General features: G+C 41.0%; 1 protein-coding gene across 2 annotated transcripts; it reads left to right on the top strand.

Moving 5' to 3' along the window:
- Positions 1–256: 256 nt before the first annotated feature.
- mmut (methylmalonyl CoA mutase) lies at positions 257–21,436 on the top strand. Of its 2 annotated transcripts, none has more exons than XM_053614144.1 (13): positions 257–942; positions 3,193–3,644; positions 5,213–5,580; positions 6,460–6,617; positions 7,474–7,645; positions 8,263–8,511; positions 9,858–9,969; positions 11,261–11,376; positions 13,193–13,308; positions 16,011–16,142; positions 16,429–16,576; positions 18,768–18,935; positions 20,531–21,436. In XM_053614144.1, exons 2-13 carry the CDS (start codon positions 3,233–3,235, stop codon positions 20,657–20,659), a joined length of 2,280 nt encoding a protein of 759 aa, XP_053470119.1. In that variant the 5' UTR covers positions 257–942; positions 3,193–3,232; the 3' UTR covers positions 20,660–21,436. The 2 variants fall into 2 exon arrangements, with proteins under 2 accessions (XP_053470119.1, XP_053470118.1); XM_053614143.1 differs by having other exon boundaries at positions 257–776.
- Positions 21,437–25,289: the final 3,853 nt, after the last annotated feature.

A 25,289-nucleotide genomic window follows, 5' to 3' on the forward strand; every position in this document is an offset into this window, starting at 1 on the left:
AGAGATCACACTCCCCCCCCCCCCTATTCTCATGTTTGATGCGAACATTATTACCTGAAGCTTTTGAACTGTATCTGCATGATTTTATGCATTGTGCTGCTGCCACATGACGATTAGAAACAGGTGTGCAGGTGTTCCTAATAAAGTGGACATGCGTGTGTATACAGCCCCCTAGTGGCGCTTTGTGACACTACGGAACTAATAATACCGGAACGTTTATTTTTCAGCATCAAAATCTCGGGAGTCATTTTATGTGAAATGCACCGCCCCCTAATAAACTATTTAAAAAGTACTGGTATAAGTGAGAGAATTTAGTAATCTATAGTACGAATAACTAGTATATAGCTATTTATCTCTTTATTTTCTTTTATTTATGCAGTATTGTTTTGGTATTATTAATATTAGTGTTTTTTTCTATTTAATTTTAGTATTATTATTATTATTATTATTATTATTATTTATTTTACTATTATTATTTTTTCCTGCCAATCTAATGCCCAAACTCCAGCCCAATAGGTGGCGGTAATGCACCTTTAGTGGTTTGCCAACCGCCATTAAAAACAAAACGAAGAAGAAGAAGAAGCGTCATTTTATGTTACACTTCCGGGTAAGTATCACTGGTAAAAGTTTCTGATTGGACTTTAAGTGATATCCCGTTAGGGCGTTGTTGTGGGACGTTTCTGATTGGTTTGGTACGAGTTGTTGTTAAATGTGATTGGCTGGGCAGCTTGGTTACTGTCTGTCTGTATGTTTGGAAGCTAACAGACGCGCACAAGGTCAGATCACATCATTATTATATCTGCTTTATTAACACCTTCAGCAGTCTGAATTCTGTTAAACACTCAGCGGTATATAATGGATAAAACATTCTCATGAATACTTCCGTGTTGATGCCTGAGCAGTTTAGCGCCTACCTGGGTCACCTGACTCAACTGTTCGTGTGTATGTATTTATTACCGCCTTATCAGGTAAACCTGTCGTGTACACAGATCAGCCATAACATTAAAACCACCTGAGTAATAATGTGTAGGTTCACCTTGTGCTGCCAAAACAACACTGATCCATCAAGTCATGGACTCCACAAGACAGGTGTGCTGTGGGATCTGGTACCAAGACGTTAGCAGCAGGTACTTTAAATCCTGTAAGTTGCAATGTGGAGCCTCCATGGATTAGATTTATTAGTCCAATACATCCTACAGATGCTCAGATCAGATTGAGATCTGGGGAATTTGGCGGCTGTCTTGAAGTCAACGTCTTGAACTCTTTGTCATGTTCCTCAAACCGTTCCTGAATAATTTGTCCAGTGTGGCAGGCCACTGCCATTATGGAATGCTGTTGTCATGAAGGAGTGTACAGTACTTGGTCTGCAATAATGTTTATGTAGGTGGTACGTGTTAAAGTAACGTTCACATGAATGCCAGCAAAACATTGCCCAGAGCATCACACTTCCTCCGCCGGCTTGCCTTCTTCACCTAGTGCATTCTAGTGCTATCTGTTCCTCAGGTAAGTGATGCAGACGCACCTGGTCATCCACATGATGTAAAAGAAAACGTGATTCATCAGACCAGGTCACCTTCTTCCATTGATCCCTGGTTCAGCTCTGATGCTCACGTGCTCATTGTAGGTGCTTTCCATAGTGGACGTGGGGTCAGCATGGGCTCTGACCGGTCTGAAGCTCCGCAGCCCAAGCTGTGATGGACTGTGTGTTCTGACAACTTTCTATCACATCCAGCATGAACTTTTACAGCAGTTTGTGCTACACTAGCTCTTCTGTGGGATCGGACCTTCACTCTCCACGTGCGTCAGTGAACCATGATCCTGTCACCGGTTCACCAGTTGTCCTTTCTTGGACCTCTTTTGGTAGGTACTAACCACTGCATACTGGGAACACCCCGCAAGATCTGCTGTTTTTCGATGCTCTGACCCAGTCGTCTAGCCATCACAATTTAGCCCTTGTCAAAGTCACTCAGATCCTTACGCTTGCCCATTTTTCCTGCTTCCAACATATCAACTTTGAGAACTGACTGTTCACTTCCTGTCTAATATATCCCACTCCTTGACAGGTGCCGCCGTAACGAGATAATCAATGTTATTCACGTCACCTGTCAGTGGTTTTAATGTTATGGTTGATAGGTGTAGTTACACTCTGTAACTTAGCCAGCTATTATTTATGACCTTTTCACTCACAGGATGTATTTTTAGTAAAATCGTCCTTAGTTTTAAGTTGACGTTATCTATACGCCAGTGCATTACTGAGTAATTCTGGGCTGTGATTTCCAATACTGTACCAAAAAAAAAACAAAAAAGCCCAGAACCCCTTGATCTATTTCATGGACTCCTGTAGGTCTCTGGAGCCCATTTTGAGACCCATGGTACGCCCCATGCTATAGTACTACAGCTGACCGTATGACATTGCTGTGGGTTTTGTGTTGATACGAGGGTGAAAGGTCATGCTGGCGTTGTACGCCGACAGCCAACAGGAGTCCTGTGGCCTAGTCATGTCTCTTTTCAGTGAGCCAGACTGTTTGACTGAGCGACTGAGCGTGTCTACAGGGGTGCCTGGAGTGGCACTGGCCCCCAGTGAAATTTGATTTCCACTGACGCTGATAGATTTAATAGATCGTCAAGTCATAGAACCAATGCTGTGTGTTTTGTTGTTTATATGACTCTTACATGGATTCGGTTCTGGCAAAAATAAAATTCTTTCCCTTTTGTGAACTCGCATTTGCCTGCAGTTTGAACTTTGTAAGCTGTATTTTGCTGCGCACATCTGGCTGGACACTCTATTAATGAATCAGACAGATGTGCTACAGTCAGTAATTGCATGCATGCGATGTGCACCTGTGCTGCAGGTGGCAAAGATTTATTTATAAGTATAAGGACAGCTTTCAGTGATGAGCACTATGGGTCTTGTAGTTTGCTGATCCCGAAAAAGAAATGTAGATACACTACAAAACATTTCAACTCTGTCCATGCTCAGTGCCCAGCGTTTCACAAGACATTATACGATATCGGCATCTTAGCTAGCTCACTGCACCCGATGGTGAGTTTATTAGGATAAACCTCTTTACTTCTATAGTTTATCGTGTCCAACTTTCATTCTCAACACAAAGAAGGAAGTCTCGGTGCTAAACTGTCGGTCTTAATATCAACATTTAACGCACATTTTAACACTTTGGCTTTCATCCTCAGGTGTGTCATGAGTGACTAATCCGGCGTACACGGGTACAGCATGTTGACCGCAGGAAAAGCCTGCGCCTCTCTGGCGGCTAAGCGGCTGCTGGCTGTGTCTGGTTCTGCGCCCGCAGTGCTGGACCTGCCGTGCCGCTCCAGACTCTTTCACACATCCAGATCACGCCAAGGTGATGTGGAGCTTCACGAGGCTTGGGCCACTCTGGCTAAGAAACAGCTTAAAGGGAAAAACCCCAAAGATTTGATCTGGCACACTCCGGAGGGCATCTCCATCAAACCTGTGTACACTCAAGCTGACACGGCGGCGGTTAGCGATGAGCTGCCTGGGGTATTCCCCTACTCCAGAGGGCCCTACCCTACCATGTACACATACAGACCCTGGACCATTAGACAGTACGCTGGCTTCAGCACAGTGGAGGAGAGCAACAAGTTTTACAGGGACAATATCAAAGGTAAATTTTCCTTCCCCAGCAAACCTCTGTGCACTTTCATGTGGTCAAATTTGCTCAACTAGTTAAACGCTCGTCTCACAAACCAGATTTCCAGCTCTCACTCAAGAGTCTGGGACTTTTTCGTCCGTAAATATAGCCACAAATCGCCTCCTTGAAATGGGAAGAAGTCATTTCTCTGACTTAGCAAGCAAACAGCCGCAGACTTTTCTTGTAGCAAACACTCTACCCACGAATGGTTCAGTCAAACCTCTGGAATCATTTTTAAAGATGTGATGAACTGAAAAGTCCACTGTGTCACTGTAATCAATAGTTGTCTGAAACCAGTGCACAGAAGTGTGCACGGCCAAACAGACCAGATGGGGAAGCTTGTGTCCAGCTAAATATACACTAAGTAGCTAAAAGGAAGCTTCTTAATAGTGCACATACATCATTTATCAAATATAACTACAGCAATCAACATTTACGGTCTAGTTTTTATCCTCACAGGGAACCATTAGAGTTAGTCCATGGGTCTTCAGTTCAATTCAATTCAATTTTATTTTATTTGTAGAACACTTTTAGCAATGGACGTTGTCACAAAGCAGCTTTACAGAAATATGTAAACTCCGGATATACAATTTTAAAATTTACACATGTATCCCTAACAAGCAAGCTAGGTGACGGTGGCAAGGAAAGACTCCCTGAGACGATATGAGGAAGAAACCTTGAGAGGAACCAGACGTCCTATTCATCCGAGTGAGACCGGATTGTGCGATTATAAACGATTTCCCTTCTATAACTGTGTGCTATGTAGTCAAAAAGGAAATTCATTCTAGTTTTAACATGGAGTCTATTATGTTGGTCTGTAACTGTTCACTGACGGAGACTTGAGTGCACAACTGTTCGTCACAGCTGCAGTCCTAAAGCTATCACAGAGTCTTACAAAAGGGTTGTATATGACCTTCTGATGAGTTTACATGACTATTAAGCTAGTCTTTAATGTGGCATCGAGAGATATTCTGTTTAAGGTGAAGATACATACAGACACCTTCACCATGCACATTTCAAATACAAGTATGAGGCGTATAAATCTTACAAGTATGAGAGAAATTCGATTAAAAGACTGTATGCATCTGTCATGTATTTGAGTCTTCTGGAACTTGACTTGAGTTGCTGGAACACTCTCGTTAAATGAAATGGAGATTATGTAGACAAACGACACACTTTTGCGACACCTATTTATTTGCAGTAAACAATCCAAAAATAAAAAAAATGGCAGGTTTTCGTTTGACTCACCCTCATACTTTAGTACTGATAATATAACACTTGCTTTATTAAGATGCTTCAGGTGCTTCATTTATGAGGTGTGGTGTTTAAGGTTAGATATTCACTACACTTCAAGTTCAAACTATTTAAGCCTTTGTTTTGGTGCTTTTGTGAATTATTAGGCTGTGTTAATTTAAAAAAACAAAACAAAAAAACAACAACTGTGGTATCACTCATTGAACCGTCATGATTTAAACCGTGATTAATTATAAGATTTACTGGTCTGTCCACACTCAGCATTTTTGTTTGCATCTTTCTGGCAGCGGGCCAGCAAGGCCTGTCAGTGGCCTTCGACCTCCCCACACACAGAGGCTACGATTCGGACAATCCCAGAGTGCACGGCGACGTGGGCATGGCCGGAGTGGCCATCGACACGGTGGAGGACATGAAGATGCTGTTTGACGGAATTCCTCTAGAGAAGATGTCCGTGTCCATGACCATGAACGGCGCGGTGATTCCCATCCTGGCCATGTTCATTGTGACGGGGGAGGAACAGGGCGTAGACAAGGCCAAACTCACCGGCACCATCCAGAACGACATCCTCAAAGAGTTCATGGTCCGAAATACGTACATTTTTCCTCCAGAGCCCTCCATGCATGCCATCGCTGACATATTTGCCTACACTTCAAAGGTATGGCGAGAAACCTTTTAGTACATTCATGAAGATTACGATCACTAGTGTAATTATTAGAGAGAAACTCTTTTTGCGTCCAGAAAAGGCTGCAGTTCATTCAGTACTGTATTATCGATCATTACTGATCAGATTTTTAATCAGTAATTTAAAGAGTTAATACAAAGAACTAAAATATGCTTCATTTTCTTAAAAACAATTTGTGTATTAGGGTAGGTTCATTCCAAAAGCTCGATGTGACTCAGTAATGAGAATGAAGCTCAAAAATGAATATTTTTAAATAATAAAAAAAAAATTAGAAAAGTATATAATGAAACAAATTAATGTAAATATAAACATTTATTTATACAAATATTCTATATGTCTATATAAATCAAATTTATGTATAAAAATATAAAGGATAATTTAGAAACATAATTACTGTTTATTGTTAAAAATAAGGGCGCACGGTGGCTTAGTGGTTAGCACGTTCGCCTCACACCTCCAGGGTCGGGGATACGATTCCCACCGTGGCCCTGTGTGTGCGGAGTTTGCATGTTCTCCCCGTGCTGCGGGGGTTTCCTCCGGGTATTCCGGTTTCCTCCCGCAGTCCAAAGACATGCATGGTAGACTGATTGGCGTGTCCGTAGTGTATGAATGTGTATGTGATTGTACCCTGCGATGGATTGGCACCCTGCCAAGGGTGTACCCCGCCTTGTGCCCGATGCTCGCTGGGATAGGCTCCAGGTTCCCCGTGACCCTGAAAAGGATAAGCGGTGTAGAAGATGGATGTTATAAATAAATAACAATAATATATTCATATTACCCGATTAGATAATACTGACTTTTCTGACTCTTCCTGATTTTTTCCCCAGATGACTATGTGTCTTTGTTCCACAGAACATGCCCAAGTTTAACTCCATCTCAATCAGTGGCTACCATTTACAAGAGGCCGGGGCTGACGCCGTCCTGGAGCTGGCCTACACCATTGCTAATGGACTGGAGTACTGCAGAACCGGCCTAAAGGCAGGCCTCACCATTGATGAATTTGCACCCAGGTCAGCTCTCACTTTTGGCTCAGTGTATATAGAGTATTGCATTAGAAATTCAGTTCAGTTAGATTTGAAGTGTGCCTTTCCAGACATTAAAAATAGCTTTGTTGGATATTTAAGCAAACTTATCTTGGATATTCAGCGTGTGTGTATTATATTTTTGTTATATTCATTTATACGAACACACACCACAACAACTGAGCAGCCCCAATTTAGATTTAGTGATTTATAATATTCTGCCATGTGTGTATTATACTGTGGGGTTTGTTACCCCCTGAGCAGCACTGCAACTTCAGATAAACTCTGTTGAAATGGCAATAACATATCCTTTCAGACTTGGAAGCAGCTTTACATAGACATTTACACTATTAACAGTTCTGTAGGGCAGTGGTTTTTAAAGTGGGGGCCGCCAGGGGGCGCCCAGGGGGCCTCAACAATTTGGTGTGAAAAATAAATAAATACATGATTTTTTCTTTCTCACTCTCAGACAACCACACACACACACACACAATCAATTCCTAATGTAATGATGTAATTACTAATAAAAAAAAGGAGGATATATTCAGGAGTCTGTATTTTAATGTGTTTTAAAGACATCTTGCAAAAAGGGGGGCCTCGGTCAAATGTTGATGCCATCTGGGGGGCCTTGCCCTGGGAAAGTTTGGGAAACCGCGCTGTAGGGCATCACAGACACCACTGGATGGCATATGTGTATATATAATATATAATATTCCATATAACTCAGTTACATTTATTCAGTTTTGATTCCATTCATAATCAAACGGGTTTAAAACATGCTTAGACCCCAGGTTATCTAATTATTTTTAGCAAGTGTTTTGACCCCATTGGTTATGTCTCCTAGGTTGTCTTTCTTCTGGGGTATTGGTATAAACTTTTATATGGAGATAGCCAAGATGAGAGCTGCACGGCGTCTCTGGGCTACGCTGCTTAAAGAAAAGTTCCAGCCCAAGAACTCCAAATCTCTACTTTTAAGGACTCACTGTCAGACATCAGGATGGTCTTTGACTGAGCAGGTCTGTAACCAGAGGGGCTGGTAAGTCCCTTTGTAAATTTCAGTTCCATAAATCATTAGAAGTAAAAGTATTTGAAAGCATTAGAATATTTATGGTGCTGTAAATTTATTCTGCCACAGCGTAGGTGACATCATACTTTTATCATAAACGTTCAGATTTCAGATTAGCTTTATGCATCTAATCACGGTAAGGTTCTCCTGTTGCTGTTGCTCAACTAGATTTGACAGTTCTCATGTTACCTGAAATCCAGAGCATAATCTACCTTCAACTTGTCTTCATGCAGGAAGTCCCTTTCAAGAAATCTCAAATGACCTCCTGTTCACTATATATGCTCACTACATAGGGTGTAACATAAATAGTATTCTGCATTAACTCGATACAGTATGACTCCAGCTTAGGTCAAAATTTACCGCACTGACTATCACCCTGACTCTTCTAAGGTAACAGGAGTAACACCTTAGATAGAGCCTTATCGTTTTTGTCTTTATAGCCCAGTTTCTAATTGAGTAAAGCAGCACGAATGCCCAGAGGTCAGACACACTCTGCTGCGCTCAAGTCTTCACGTCTGTGTTAAAGGCTAAAACTATAGTTCCTCTATTTGATGTGATTTTCCACAGGACCCCTACAACAACGTGATCCGTACAGTGATCGAGGCCATGGCTGCAGTGTTTGGAGGTACACAGTCTCTGCACACCAACTCTTTTGATGAGGCACTGGGTTTGCCCACGGTGAAGAGCGCCCGTATCGCCCGCAACACCCAGATCATCATCCAGGAGGAGTCTGGAATCCCGAAAGTGGCCGACCCCTGGGGAGGCTCTTACATGATGGAGACGCTTACAGATGATGTGTACAATGCAGCCCTCAAGGTCAGAAAGAAAGGAAGTGTCTTAGAAGCCCTTTTAACCCTGTTACAAAGCATAATGATGTGCTTTAAAACTCCAAAATGATTGGCATCCTTCATGTAAATGGATGACGTATGTCATGGGGAATATCTTGAGCATCGGGATGTTTTTTTTTTTTTTTTTTTTCCAAAACATATATTGACATTTTAGTAGGGTTTTATTTCAAAATTATCGACTCCCCCATCATTAATAAATGGTGAAGGTTCCCCTAGCGAGGATAACAGTGAGAGTCTTTTCCTGTAATGTCTTAAGAAATTGGAGCGCACATCAAGCTGCATTTCAGCCTCCATTATATTTGGTTTGCGCATGTGGACACAGGTTTTCAACAGGGTACAAACCTGGAAGCCAAGATGACCTGTAGAAGCATTCATTTTGGCACCGTACAACCAATTTTGTCATTACTCACCCTCATGTCGTTCCAAACCCATAAGGCGCTGCTCCAAACCGAACTCCCAAACCGGGTCCCAGTGTAGCACAGAGGGAGAGGGTCGCTGTACACAAACTGAGTCACATAGAACAATCTTTGAAACAAAGATGTGTGCAGATTCTGACATAGAGGAGGACTTGATTTTTTTTTTTTTTTGTCCACTCTCACATGCATGCGTCGTGGCTCTCTCATGAACATGGGCGTTGGAGATCTATGCGGAAGTGAAGATATTTTGTGAATAAAGACTTAATGTGAGTTTTTTTTGCACACACAAAACATTCGTATCGCTTCATAAAATTTGGATTAAACCACTGGAGTCGCATGGATTACTTTTACAGTGCCTTTATGAGCTTTTTGGAGCTTGAAAATTTTTTGGTTACTTGGACTGTAAATGAAGAGACAGAAATCTCTCAAGTTTCATTAAAAATGTCTTCATTTGCTCTCCGAAGACGAACGAAAGTCTAACGGGTTTTGAACGACATGAGGGTGAGTAATCGATGAAAGAAGCTTGCGTAAGGTTTCTTTTTATTAGAGAAAAAGTAACTGTTATCTCCAATTGGTTGAGTGGAAACTTCGAATCATTGTGTCTAATGTTTAACTTCTGCAGTCATTTTTGCCCGTGAACTTGAAGGGTGTCAATCATTCTGGAGTTTTGTTTTGGATTACTGAAGACAGAGCAGGTGGAAGCTTTAATGTTCTTCCCTTCTTCCCTGCTTAATGGCATTACTTACTCCGTGAAATACAATGAGGCCCACTCAGTAAATAGCTATAGCTGTTTAAAGAAAATGGATGGCAGTTTTACACAGTGCAAAACAGTACGGTACGGCCTGTACAACCTTGTAACGCTTTTTGTGAGGACTTGATCTTTTTCCTCTTTGCTCAGTTCATCAATGAGATTGAGGAGATGGGAGGAATGGCTCGAGCAGTGGCTGAGGGAATCCCGAAGCTGCGAATTGAGGAGTGTGCTGCACGCAGACAAGCTCGTATCGATTCAGGTAAAAACGCACACAAGTTAAAAGCGCTGAATGAAAGAGCAGAAACCGAATGGCTTTTCTCTTAAGTAGTGGAATGGAGGATAAATTTTCAGCTCCAGCCTACAGGGAGGTTTAGATGCTGCATATTACAAAGCACAGGATTGAAGTTTCTTGCTGCTACTGATTCAGGTTTTAAAGCTTATTTTGATGTAATGTGCATGGGCTGTGTTTCTAAAACCTCTGTTTATTGCCAGATCGGTATTTGCTAGATGTTATCCTTAAGTAAATGTAAGCATGCATTTTACAAAGCTTCTGTAAAATCAGTTGTTCTATTTCCTGTGACAGTTTTGAGTGTGATGAAAAGCACTATTTAGTTGAATAGGATTTCATGAATGATTACGGTGTTCACATGATACCACAAGGGGGCGCAACAGCTGCACGCCACAGCAAGACAACCCCAAAGGGCTATTTGGAAAGCAGTTGAACTGTTGCACAGTTGCTGGCACGTATGTAAACACGTCTCAGTGAAAACGGAGAAAAACATGAGCAGGTTTTTAGGATGTTGCAGGGGCTGGTGATAAAAATGGATCTTACTTGCCACGACACTATTTTGGGCTGGTTTATTTATTTAAAATTCATTTTAATGACTTAATGTTTAATACTCAACCTACATTTATTAGACAACCTTCCAGTTCTCATGGCCTCAGTTATCATGAGTCATAACAGCACAAAGTATCTCAGGAGAAATGTTCATCAGGTGGAATGGCCCTCCAAAGAGCTGCCATGTGTGATTGTTTTTATTTATTTATTTTTATCATGTAAATGGGAAAGCAGCAGGGGTTTGGTTCAAAGATTTCTGCATGGAGTACAAAGCAGTTTATATTCGAGGAATGATGGTCGTATCACTCACGTTTTTGGACAGCATTTGATCACAGTGTGTATGAATATCACGATATGTACGTTTGTGATATTTCGATAATTTCTACTTATTGTGCAGCCCTAAAAGTGTGTATCGTGTAAAACGGGATAAACATCCTGGACCCACGTTTTCAGCATTGTCCTGCCTGAGATTATTCACAGGCTCTTCCCTTCTTAGGACTTTCGGATTCAGTTACTTTGCCACAGGATTTTCGGGAAGTTTCTTGTGCTCGAGTGGTTTGGATGTTCTGTGCTGCAGTTAGCCCAACACTCTGGGAAAACAATCCGATAAGCTATATTTCTATTGTGTGTTGCTTTGTTCATTTGGTCCTATGAGATGTTCTTGTGATGTAATGCGAAACTCCTTCCTAAACTTTGCTCATCCCTCATTCAGGCTCTGAGGTCATTGTGGGGGTCAACAAGTATCGTCTTGAGAACGAAGAGACGGTGGAAGTTCTGGCCATTGATAACACTATTGTGCAACAAAAGCAGATTGAGAAACTCCATAAGGTCAGTTCCTTACCTTTGGGCATTATGAATGTGTATGAAAGGATTGAAAACTCTAAAAGGAGTAGTAAAGTAGCCTTTTTGAAGTGTAATGGTGCTTGATTACAGTTCATTCTGACTAACTCAGTCTGAAGCCATTATAGGCGCTTTCACAAAACAGCTTGCCATTAGAGCGAATAAGACTTCATTTTATGCTAGTGAATTATTATTATTATTATTATGCGTGGGGCATGTGACTGATCACACTGTAAGGAGCTTTTTTGTTCTATATGTGTGTGGGTGGATATGTATATGTAATGTTATATACATGGGCGACATGAAGGGGAGCAAGGGGGAGCAGGTGCCTCCCTCCCATATCTCCATCAACTTATTGTAGTCATGGAGTTTCAGATTTGAAAGTTGTTTAATCCGTGTTTATATGTACATCTCTGCGTTGATAGGGGGCAGTAGAACAAAATAAGAGCAGTTACTTTATTGAGATTGGGCTATAGTCAACCAGCAATTTAATTTCCAGTGACTGACGGTAGAAAGTTCCGTAAAGAATGGTATGGGATTTATGAATGGCTTGATTATAGTCCCACCACTGATCGGGCGTTTTGCTTCACGTGTCGCGCATTTGGTGGCAACGAGTCTAAGACGGACACATTTCAAGCGACTGGATTTGCCAACTGGAAAAAATGAACATCAGAAAAGCAGCGTGCACATTTCTGCTGGGTTAAAAATGAACGGTAATCAACAGACGCTTAAAACGGGAAGCGTAGCCGTACAAATCAGTCAATCAAATTTCTTACAGTTGATGGATTGAAGGGCTACTGATAACCAACTAATTAACCCGCTATTCAGAAATAGAAAGAGATCATTTAATTATGTTTATAACAAGCACCAGAATGAGTTGATCGATATAATGGCCAGTCAGGTTAAAAGGGACCTCATACAACGAGTGCATGAAGCCAGAATTTTTGCCCTTATCGCGGATGAAACGCAAGACATAAGTAGGCATGAGCAAGTTGCAGTGATTTTAAGATCTGTCGACAGAGACCTCGATGTCCATGAATCGTTCATCGGATTTTATAGAACTGACACAACGTATGGTGAATCTTTGGCCGTTCGTTTAAAGAATGTACTGACAAGCTTTAATCTTGATATCTGCAACTTGAGAGCGCAATGTTCCGATGGTGCGGCGAGTACGCGAGGTGTGGTGTAGCTACACGCATTTTAAGAGAATACACTGGCGATGTATGTCCATTGTCACTCGCATATCCTCAACCTCTGCATTGTGGATGTCTGTCGCACCGATACAGCTGTGAGACACATGCTGACCAATGTTCAATCTCTCTATAACTTCATAGAGGGGTCAGCAAATGCAGGTTCTGAGTCTTTGCGAGAACGGAGCAGTGACTTTTCAGGTAAAGCTACTACACTGAAATCTCTAAGCAACACAAGCTGGAGCTGCCATGCAGAGGTGCTCAGGGCCATACTTAGTGACACTCTTAGTGAAATTTCTGAAAACGATGTGCAAGTCGGGGGACAGGCAAGTAGTCTGCTGACATCTGTGACCGATTTTCACTTTTTGTTCCCTTGCGTTTTGATGCGACGAATTCTCACACAGTGCAACGTACTGTCCAAAGCGTTACAGTCATCCACCTTACATTATGTCAGTGTAAAAAGCCTAGCATCTTCCACAAACTCTGCTCTTTTAGCAATGAGAACTGATCACCACTTTCAGCAGCTTTTGGAGTTCACAGTCGAGTTGTGCGATAAGAACAACTACCGCGGCTACAACAGGTTGTGATGCTGCTGCTACGTGCTTGTGTTAAAGGTGAGGGAGAGCCGAGACGGCGAGGCGGCAAAAAGGTGCCTGGCTGCTATACAGCGATGTGCTCAAACCAGGGATGGAAATCTGCTGGAGCTGGCTGTGGAGGCTGCCAGGGCGAGGTGAGTCAGGCTCATTAATTAGGCTTTACCTGACAACATGCAAGAGGTATTATAGGGCAGCCATGCCTTTCATAATAGACCATTGTGGAGTGTCTTACATGCTGGACTGAACTTTGAGGATCGCAGCACCGATGCCGAACCGCGTTTCAAGCGTTTTAAGAAGGTGAACAATTGATCAACATAGATTTGTAAAAAAAAGAAAATTTGTAAAGTTTGTAAAAAAGAATGTGAGGTAAAAATTGTGGTGATCTTAATACGAGTGAATTTAAAAACAACAAAGAAGCATTAGATTTGGAATAGATTTGATTAAAATAGTGCAGGTTTTATGTTTCTTCGTTTGTTTATTGAGAAAAGCACGGACATTCAAGTCAGTTACAGCAATTTGCACAGAGAGAACAACACGGTGCCACGGCAAGATGCCATTCCCAATGCAAATAAAACCCTAAACGATCCCATTAGCCACTCCCCACCCTCCCACCACAGCCATTAAATAAATATTAATGAGAAAAACAAAACAAATAAATGGATAATAATAATAATAATAATAATAATAATAAAGGGAGTAGGGGGGTTCAAACGGTGTCTGTAAACTGTAGGGTCTGTAGAGACTGTACTGTACTGCCACAGAGAAAAAATAAAATAACAATAAGGTAATTGCGACTTTATTTCTCAAAATTGCGACTTTTGTCTTGCATTTCCGGCTTTAATTCTCACAATTGCAAGTTTAAATCTCGCGATTTTTTCCTCACAATTCTGTCTTTTTTTTTTTTTTTACCATGCTATATAGTAGGGAGATACATGTATTTAGGCTACTATATAGAAGGTAAGTACGCGGTTTGGGACGCAGCCCACGGCTTTGAGCAGTCGTCTATTTGCACGTACAGCATCACAAATAATTAACCGCACTTGAAGCTTTCGTAAAGTTAAAAATGAAACACCCAAAACTGTATACGGTACCATAAGGAAGACGAATTGTATGTCGATATGTGAAATTCTGGAGGGAACGTCGGACGGCGTGGCACGGTGACATAAGTACACTAGCAGTTAATTAGTTTTTTTTTTTGGATTGAGAGACATGGGTACATTTTATGCATAATCATTTAAGATAACTTTTTTTAAGAACTGGATTAAAGTTGTAGAGCTTTTTTATGGTTTAGCATATGTTGAGGTTTACTTTTAAGACACATAATGCTATATGCTTTATATACAGTGCCCTCCACTAATATTGGCACACTTGGTAAATATGAGCAAAGAAGGCTGTGGAAAATAGTCTCTATTGTTTAAGCTTTTGATCTTTTGTAAGAAGGATTCACAAAAATACTATGCTCTCATGGATCTCAAACAGTTGCAAACACAACACAGGTTTATCCAAAAAATATTTGTTAAATATATGTGTGCAATAATTATTGGCACCCTTTTAGTCAATATTTGTGCTAGCTCCCTTTGCCAAGATAACAGCTCTGAGTCTTTTCCTATAATGCCTGATGAGGTTGGAAAATACGTGGCAAGGGATCTGAGACCGTTCCTCCATACAGAATCTCTCCAGATACTTCAAATTTCGAGGTCCATGCTGGTGGACCTTCCTCTTCAGTTCATCCCACAGGTTTTCTATGGGATATGATCGTCCATGATGCCATGTATCCTAACAAAATGTGCAGGTCCTCTGGCAGGAAAAACGGCTCCAAAACATTAAAGAACCACCACCATATTTAACCGTGGGCATGAGGTGCTTTTCCATATGGCTACCTCTCTGTGTGCACCAAAACCACCTCTGGTGTTTATTGCCAAAAAGCTCTATTTTGGTTTCATCTGAGCATAGAACCCGATCCCATTTGAAGTTCCAGTAGTGTCTGGCACACTGAAGACGCTTGAGTTTGTTTTTGGATGAGAGTAGAGGCTTTTTTCTTGAAACCCCTCCAGACAACTTGTGGTGATGTAGGTGACTTCAGATTGTAGTTTTGAAGACTTTCTGACCCCAAGACACAACCAACTTCTGCAATTCTCCAGCTGTGATCCTTGGAGATTTTTTGGCCACTTGAACCATACTCTTCACACTGTGTTGAGTCATTATAGACACACATCCAATTCCAGGTGATTCATAACATTTCCAGTTGACTTGAACTTCTTCATTATTGCCCTGACGGTGAAATGGGCATTTTCAATGCTTCTGCTGTTTCTTATAGTCACTTCCCATTTTGTGAAGCTCAACAACCTTTTGCTGCACATCACAACTATATTCCTCGGTCTTACCCATTGTTATGAATGACTACAGGAATTTGGCCTATGTGTTACCTCATATTTATACCCCTGTGAAACAGGAAGTCATGGTTGAACAATTTCCTGTCCCTAGTCACCCAGATGTGCTAAAAAATGTAAAACATCAATGGGAATATACTTCAAATATATTTTTCTCATATGAATTCATAGGCATGCCAATAATTGTTGCACACCTATTTTTAACAAGGATAAAACATTTTTTTGGAAAGACATGTTTTTTGTTCGCAATTTTTTGATATCCCTGAGAGCAGGGTATTTTTGTGAAGAAAAGGTCAAAAGGTTAAACAATAAAGACATATTTTTTTTATCAAGGGTGCCAATATTAGTGGAGGGCACTGTAGTAGCACACCACAGGGTAGTAAATTTCCCTAGTTTTCTGAATTTATGTGATTACACACAGATTAAGTGCTTTTTTGGTTGTTCAGGTGTTCTGTGGGTGAGATCACGGATGCGATGAAAGCTGTTTTCGGGGAGCACAAGGCCAGCACACGCATGGTGAGCGGAGCGTACCGCAGCGAGTACGGCGAGCACGACGAGATCACCCTCACACACAGTCGGTAAGATACTCAAGATTTTCTTTATATCAGTGTTTCCCACTTTTAAACGCTTCCATCATTTACTGGAGAGCTTTTCTTTTACAAGTCATTCTGCCAGAAGCTTTAAAGCGCTCTTAATCTCAGGTCTCATGGGACTGAATGCTTTTTTGAACTTTGGCCGTAAAAGCAGCACTTAAGCACTCGGGTAAAAAAAAAAAAAAAAATCCTTTCCTAATCCTCTCCCAGTGTGTGTGTGTGTGTGTGTGTGTGTAAGCTGTCTTGCATCCTCCTGTGGTTTATTGCTCAGGGTCGTGCGGTTTAAGAAGCATGAAGGCAGAAATCCTCGTCTGCTGGTTGCCAAAATGGGACAGGATGGACATGACAGAGGGGCAAAGGTCATCGCTACGGGATTTGCTGACCTGGGCTTTGATGTGGACATTGGACCACTTTTTCAGGTGAGTCACAAATCTGCAAAGTGTATATTCTAAACTATTAAAGGTTCACAGTATATTTGACATAAATTACAATTCAATAAGTGTAAAAAAAAAAAAAAACACTGTAGGACCCAAACAGTAATGTTCAGTTTAATTGCGTCTTTATTATTCTTATAGATTATATTACATACGTTTAATATCCTTATTAAGCTGTGACACCGAATAATCAAAGAACAATATACAAGGGTCTTTATTTTTTAAAGATGTTTTTCTCTTTTTATTTTTGAGTCCGTGATCTTCATGCTTTGTGACAGCACTGTGCATCCATGCACAAACTGCCTACATTGTTTTTTCCTCTGTTGAATGTTTTTCCTCATGGGTTCCTGTCTGAAAGTGTGTAACATTCCTTTTTACTCTGTTTTGGGGATTTCCAAAACAGCTGTTCATGCGTATACAATAAGAATGGCCTGTTATGATAGAGTGCAAAGATCTACAATTCACTCGAAGAACTAAAAGGACTCAGTGATGTAATATCGATCAATCTGCCTGGTGATTTCACTATGGACTGTGACTTTCCAGCATTTGTCTCAATTTAACATCCATCACTTTGTCTTTTGTGTATCAGAACATTTTTATATTGTGGTTTGGATCAAGCTGTCATTGACTCCAGGAACTATTTTATCCGTGTTCAATTAGTCCTTGTTTTAACATATCTTTAATGGCTAATCAATAGTCAGGTTAATAATAAGAGACTAGGGGTGTAACTATAAGGCATATAGTATAGTTTGATACAAAGCTCTTGATTCGATACGTCTGTGTGTTTGAACGATAAATTTAACGGACTGTGTAATAAAGTAGGCTATTCATCATAAAATGCTGCTGATATTACGTGAGGTGTAATAAACATTTAAACTTAGCTTGCTGGAAAGGCTGCCTGCTGCATGAGCTAGAGAAGTGGTGGCAGACATGCGGACTGGGATGGGCCTGATGAAGGTCCTAATGTAGTCCACAATTTCATTTTAAATCTGCGTTCTAAATTAAAATAATCACGTGGAACGTAACTGAATTGAAGTGTTTTAAAACTCCATAGCAAACTCGGGCAGTCTTTGCTCGTCGATTCAATCTGGGCTGAAGTGCTCAAGTAATCACTGCAAGTAATCACATATATATGTGCGTGTGTGTGAGTGAGAGAGAGAGAGAGAGAGAGGTGTGAATAACATCATTACAATGGCACCTGTTAATGGGTGGGACATATTAGGCAGCATGTGAACAGTCAGATCTCGAAACTGATGTGTTGGAAGCAGGAAAAATGGGCACGCGTAAGGTGAATGACTTTGACAAGGGCCAGATTGTGATGACTCGACGACTGGGTCAGAGCATCTCCAAAATCCAAGGTCTTGTGGGGTGTTCCCTGTATGCAGTGGTTAGTACCTACCAAAAGTGGTCCAAGGAAGGATAACCAGTGAACCCAAGGCTTGTTGATGCATGTGGGGAACACACTTGCGAAGGTCCATGCCTCGACGGGTCAGAGCTGTTTCGGTGGCACAAGGGGAACCTATACAATACTAGGCAGGTGGTTTTAATGTTATGGCTGATCAGTGTTTATCTTGTGCACAGTTAGCTAGCAGCAGAATGAGAACAGTCCTGTACTTCAGACACGCCCCTCTGTGAGTCAGTGAAAACTTAGCCATGTTTCATTTTCTTACATTCTAATGCACAGCTTTTGCTTTGTTATATGGTGGAAAAAGTCTGAAAATGAAACCTAAGGTAAACATTCAGGCGGTGCTTATTTTGGTTGTGCCGAAAATATATTGTATCATGACACTATTGCATGAATTATATTCTTTTTGTATTGTTACACCTCTTTAAGAGACCTCAGTCAAAAAGCTAGCAACTTCTGAGGTTCTCAAATGTCATTCCCTTTTTTTTATTTTACCTTCTTGTTCTTTGAGCTTTAACCCAGCCATGTTTGTTAGTTGAACCATGGTGAAAGGGAATAAAAGAAATCTTTGTTCCGTCTCCATTACACACATTCTGACTTATTTTAGGTTAATTATCTAATGAAACCCTTACTTAACATCTGCACTACAGCTGCACCATCAAAGAATGAGTTTGATTTGTCCAAACAGTCTGTGGGTGTATGAAGGTCAAACAAAAGCTCTATGAGGCCTGTATTCTGATTCATTGCGTTCTGTTATTTTCACCGTGACAGACCCCACGAGAGGTGGCTCAGCAGGCTGTCGATGCAGACGTGCATTGCGTGGGTGTCAGCACACTGGCGGCCGGACACAAGACCCTCGTCCCTGAGCTCATTAAAGAATTGCGCAACCTAAACCGACCAGACATCCTGGTCATTTGCGGTGGAGTCATCCCCCCACAGGTAAAACATGACTAGCCAGAAATAAACAGATCCGGCAGTCTAGAATGATCCGTTTTGATTTGGACTGTGATTTTCCAGTGTTTCTCAATTTAACATCTATCACAATGCCTCACTTAATCGGTTACCTCAACCTGTAGTATCGATTAAACACCGCACAGTATGTAGCAAATTGGTTTTCCCTAGTTTGTCTGAACATTTTCAAAATTAAATTTGACAACAAATTATATATTCTATTGTCTGTTGGTCCTCTAACATCATTTCTTATGGACATTACAAATTTTGTAAGAAAGTCAACATCAAAGACAACATCAAAGGAATTACAGGCCTCTCTTGCATCAATGAAGGTCACTGTGCATGACTCCACTATCAGAAAGACACTGGGCAAAAATGGCATCCATGGAAGAGTGGTGAGGTGAAAACCATTGCTAACCCAGAAGAACATTAAGGCTCTTCTGAATTTTGCCAAAACACACCTTGATGATCCTCAAACCTTTTGGGAGACTGTTCTGTGGACTGATGAGTCGAAAGTGGAACTGTTTGGAAGACAGGGGACCACTTACATGTGGCGTAAACCAAACACAATTCCACAAAAAGAACGTCATACCTACAGTCAAGCATGGTGGTGGAAGTGTGATGGTGTGGGGATGCTCTGCTGCTTCAGGGCCTGGGCAACTTGCAGTAATTGAGGGAAACATGAATTCTGCTTTCTACCAGAAAGTCCTAAAGGAGAATGTCCGGTCTTCAGTCCGTAAGTTGAAACTCAAGCGCAACTGGATTATGCAGCGAGACAGTGATCCAAAGCGTAGGAGTAAGTCCACATCTGAATGGCTCAAAAAAGCAAAATGAAAGTTTTGGAGTGACCTAGTCAAAGTTGTGACCTGAACCAATTGAGATGCAGTGGCAGAACCTTAAACTGGCAGTTCAAGCTCGAAAACCCTCCATTGTGGCTGAACTCAAGCAATTCTGCAAAGAGTGGGCCAAAATTACTCAGGTTGCCTTTGTTTTATGTTGTATTTCATTTGAAGATCTAAAACTATTGCGTATGAGAGATACACAATAACAGGAGAAACCAGATACTTATTCAGAGCGCTGTATTTAATGAATTAACCTCAGTCTTAAAACAATGGAAATGTATTCTTCTTCTTCTTCTTTTCGTGTCGAAATAGTGGAACCACCGTGGTGGAAGGATTAGCCGTTCAGCAATATGATACTGAATGTTGCCCAGGGTGCACCAGGGGAGGCTCCTTCCGTGCATGCACATTCCGGAGGTACTCCCCTGCACCACGGGGAGACCATGCACACACAGAGTTCCTGCGGTGGGAATCAAACCCCCAACCCTGGAGGTGTGAGGCGAACGTGGAAATGTATTAGATGGGCTTCTGATGGGCTGAAAGGAAAACGTGCAATCACACTGTTCTTTTCATGGCTAGAATTCTGGGTCAATAAGAGCTACATGGATTAGTTTAAGTGTGCCACATGCAGTGAACTCAATCGTATATCCTCTTGTAATTGAATCTGCAGGTATGTAGTGCTTAGAAATATTCCTACTTTATTTCAGGTAAATAATTACATATTTACATCATATGTCAATGCAGGACTACGAGTTTTTGTATGAGCGTGGCGTCTGCTGTATCTTTGGTCCCGGGACCAGAATCCCTCAAGCCGCAGTGGAGGTCATCGACAACATAGAGAAGAATCTGGACAAGAATCGCCAAGCTATGTAATTGGAACTGAATAATACTTTGTGCACTTCTTATGATTGTGTTTGATTTCATACAAGTTGTAGCAATTCGATGAGTTTGTGGTTATTAAGCATTACTCTGTCACTGTTTCATATTCCACCACTGCTTTACTTGAGAGATTACAGTAAAAATCTGTGTCCTGGAATAGTGTGATTATTCTAAAGATGGGTCTGGGTTACTTTACATAATCATTAAGAATGGGTCATGAAATAACCATTTATTTATCATCATTGTCACGAACCTCGAATCGGCAAGGAAGCAGAAGCGGGCGGCAGGTGTAGAGCGTGGTATCGGGAAGTTCAAGAAACGTAGTCGTAAGACAGGCAATGGTCAAGCGATCGGACGAACAACACAAACGGGGTCAGGCAGAGAGCGTAGTCGAAACCGGAAACAGGGGTCGAGGATAACGAGAAGACTAACTAACTCGATCGGCTTGGTAACGCAGAGAAACGAGTTGACTGCACGTATACTTTGCATTGACTCTAGGTGAATGACATCCCTAAGTACTAGCGGTGAGAGTGTGTGTGTGTGTGTGATTGGTGCCAGGTGTGTCTGATCAGAACTCCGGGGATGGTGAGCGCATGCGTGCATGAGAAGTGAGTGTTGCATCTTGGGAAATTGAGTTCTGATCTGACTGAGCTGTGACAATCATGGTGTTTTATTTATGGAGGTTACTGCTTTGATCAGACAGTGCTTTTGATTGATCGATGTACAATTTTATTTATTTTTATTACTTGCTCATAAACATCATTTATGACATCTGTAATGTCTAGTAGATTCATTTAATGCATTTGATTGGCACTGGAGTGTACCATTTCATCACTATCCATGTTAAATGCTTATCCATTAAGATCGGCCTTATGTATAACAGATTATTAATTATATGACAATTCGACGTACAACAATACGATTCAGGATAAGTGTATTAAATAATTCTGTATAATAATGTGGGTTTAAAGTGTTACTTTGCTCTCTATGTTCAGTGAGTTGGGTATTCATTCCACCTGCCTTAAGGATGAATTTTTTTTAATTAATTACATGCATTTGGGAATTGAGAATATGACCGTGTGCACTCAAGCTGATGCAGACTCCACAAGATTGTGTAAAACCTGATGATCCATGTTAGGTCAGATCTTTTAGTTTGTCATCGGAACACCTGCTTCAATTGAAGGGGTAAAATATCCATTCGTCTCCCCCCCCCAATTTTCTCCCATTTTTTTTTTTTCTCCCACTTTTCCCACCCAACCAGGCAAATCTCCCAGAACCGCTACCAAATTGCTGTCACAGAACAGCTACCAAATTGCTGCATAGCACGCTCAGGGGAAATTGGGAGATTGATTGGAGAATTTGGATTTATAGGGGAGAGCACAGCCAATTTTGCTCTCTTGGGTTCTCAGTCACAGATGGCTGTCATCACGATTCAAACTCGGATGAAAGGGCCAACACTTTTCTGTTGTGCCACTTGGGAGCTTTATTTAAAAAAAAAAAATAGTTTCAGTGTACTCTCAGATTTCGGACCCAACTGTATATACCCTTTCAGTTGCCATCTCTGCTGAATGCATTCTAAAGGTAGAGAGACATATAATAGATTTCTTGTTTTAAAAAGTTTTAGAAAGTAGAAATATGATACACTGTATAAAAAAAGCCACATCATGTAAATTACACTTTCTGTTTCCAAATGATCTGAACTGCCTTTGTTTGGATTTGGCTACAGGCTTGCTGTGAGACGGTGCATCCACTGTCTAGTTGTATTGGCCTGGTAGGTATGCAGCTCTTAGACAGTAGCTATACATCTGCACAATTCTAGGGCCTGTTTGCTCGCCTCAACATTGTTGGCAATTTTGTGCCCCTTTGGTGGTTGATGTAAAATACCAGCGTTATGCCTTGGCTTTAAATATTCTCATAATTGACTTTCAGTGCTAGAGCCTACACATGTGAGATCAGGAATTCTGTCTGGCTCGTTACTTGATGTGACTATACACACAGCGGCCAGTCATTCAGAATACAAAAAAGCCCTGGGGTTGCAGGAGCAACTATCACACAGTTTGTGTAGCTCCACAGGGTTGGAGGTAGATCCAGAGTCTATCCAAGAAACACAGGGTGCAAAATGGGAATATACCCTGAATGGGATGCCAGACCCATTGGCACACACATTAACACGATCAGTGTACATATAGGAGCAGGTGAGTATATAGCAAATTCACCTACTGGCAGGTTTTTGGGAAGTGGGAGGAAACCAGGGAAGACTGAGGAAACCCACACAGACACAAGGAGAACATACAGAGAAACTCCACATAGACAATAACCTGAACTCTGGACCAAACCGGGGACCCTGGGACAGAGGCAGCAATGCTACCCATTGCACCTCCATGAAGATCAATAATACACAAATGATTGGTAATACCATAAGCTTTTAAGCCACCTAAAAGGACTTGGATCTCACCTCTAATCTCTCTTTCAGTCAAAAAAGTCAGTAAAATGAATACCTTTCAATTGGGTTTTTCTTGTTATTGATCCAAAGATAAATGTAGCATCTGTAGAATGCCTGTAGAATAGATCGAGGTCTTACTAACAGTAATTATTCTGCTAAGTGTGTGTATAGTAGAAGTGGCATGTTGCTACATAAGGAGGAACAGTCAATAGAGCTGTTTGAATGTCACTCTGTACTGGATGCTGAATTGCAGGTTAGTAAATGACTTTCACCCTCCATCCAGTCAGAGATGCAATAACAATTTCAAAGATGAACCAATCGTGTGGACAATTTTGAATAGCCAGTTGATCAGGTGTTTATGACAGAATGTTGCTGTTTCCAGTAAAGGGTACCGAATGGTTCATGAATGGCATCTAAACAGGGTGTCCCAAAAGTCTTCATATATAGGGTAAATAGGTTTAAACAATTTTTAGCAAAACGTCTTCCAAATTTCTTCATACTTAGTTTATATTATATATGTTTTTTTCACATAGCCTTTGACCAAAGAAGAACGTATTGAAATCATTCTCATAGCTGGATCAGGAACCTGTCGCAAGGTTGCGATGGACTTTAGAAGGAAACATGGTAAGCACATCACACCACGCCACTGTTGCCAAACTTATTAATAAATTCAAAAAGGCTGGAACTATTGCGGACCAACCGAGAAGCGGAGGTCCACGAACATCCACTGACGAAGGCACAACCGGCATGGTGCTGGTAAACATAGTACGCTAAGTATTGAGACTTTTGGGACACCCTGTACTTGTAAGTTAGCAATGTGAATTCATACAATGTTGCTGCATGGGTATATTTCACTTATGTATCTACTTCCATAGCTTCTTCAAATATAGATCGTTGGATAATCGTGCACCAGAGACTAAATATATAGCCTAGCTTTTAATATACATTATGACAATGTCTGTAATAGCTTCAGTAATGTCATCAACTTCCAGGATCCAATGTATAGTATTATTCCCTATAAAATGAGCATCTTGCTGTGAATAATGCTGCTATTTCCACTTTTCTTCTAAGAGATAGCACAGGTTTCATTTGTAATAAAATATGGACAAAAGAAAAATTACATACAGAACAAAGAAAGCTGAATATATTTTCATCATATATATAAAAAGAGAAGGTTAACTGATCATTGTTGTCTCCTTGTTTGCACTAAATGAAGTATTTACCCAGAATGGAGGAACAATGTGCTGCCCTCTTTCACCATTGTCTGCTGCAATCTATAATAACTTCACAAATTGTCTGCCATTGGAGGGTGATAATCAGTTTATTCATTAGATGAAGACATTTGTATGGTAGCCGTAGAAAGGGGATAAACTTGAGCTGACTCCAAATTCTTCAAAGTGATTATTTTGTGTACCCTGTTATTTCAGCCAGTGTAATTAGTAACTCTCAAATGGCATTCCTGATTGTTCATCAAACAGAATTCTATACGTGGCAGTGCACTGTAAAAGTATAACAGCAAGCCATAAACCAGTTTTTGTAATTAAACAGAAAATGACTTTGACATTTGACAATCATTTTCACATAACACCGACAATGTAGATTTCATTTAACATCACACTAAGCATAATTTCTGTACATAGTGCATGTCGCGCTGATTGTGTTGTTATTCCTCTAATGTGCACAGTAGATTCGAGAAAGTAAATGTTTTCATGTAGTATGCATAATGAAATTAAATTGCTGAGCATACTGATGATAACACAGTGGTTGTATTCTCTTAACAAGTAAGCTAAAGGAAACTAAAGACTTTTCACATTGCGAACGCAATAACTGCATACAACAATAATACATGTATGTACATATACTAAACGAAGTGTTTTGGTCAAAGTACAGCAGGTGCTTACATTTAAAACATACAGTTCATTGTTGTTATTCTTTCAGTTGCTCCCATTAGGAGTCACCACAGCGGATCATTGGTCTGAATATTTGATTTAGCACAGTTTTTTTAAATTATTATTATTATTTTGTTTTACGCCGGATGCCTTTTCTGACACAACCCTCCCATTTTATCCGGGCTTGGGACTGGCAGTGAGTGCAACCCCCAGTGGTTGGGGTTCCCTGCCCGGGAATTGAACCCAGGCCGTGGTGGTGAGAGCACAGGATCCTTAGCCGCTAGAACACCAG

The sequence above is a fragment of the Ictalurus furcatus genome, chromosome 25, assembly GCF_023375685.1.
Source record: "Ictalurus furcatus strain D&B chromosome 25, Billie_1.0, whole genome shotgun sequence".
In the NCBI taxonomy this organism is placed as follows: Eukaryota; Metazoa; Chordata; class Actinopteri; order Siluriformes; family Ictaluridae; genus Ictalurus; species Ictalurus furcatus.

What these genes read in the sequence shown, in the direction of transcription:
- mmut (XM_053614144.1), top strand. Translation starts at nt 3,233, where the DNA reads ATGTTGACCGCAGGAAAAGCCTGCGCCTCTCTGGCGGCTAAGCGGCTG. An exon ending in TATTTGCCTACACTTCAAAG is followed by an intron (nt 5,581 to 6,459) that starts GTATGGCGAGAA and finishes TTTGTTCCACAG; the next exon opens with AACATGCCCAAGTTTAACTC. An exon ending in GTGGAGTCATCCCCCCACAG is followed by an intron (nt 18,936 to 20,530) that starts GTAAAACATGAC and finishes ATGTCAATGCAG; the next exon opens with GACTACGAGTTTTTGTATGA.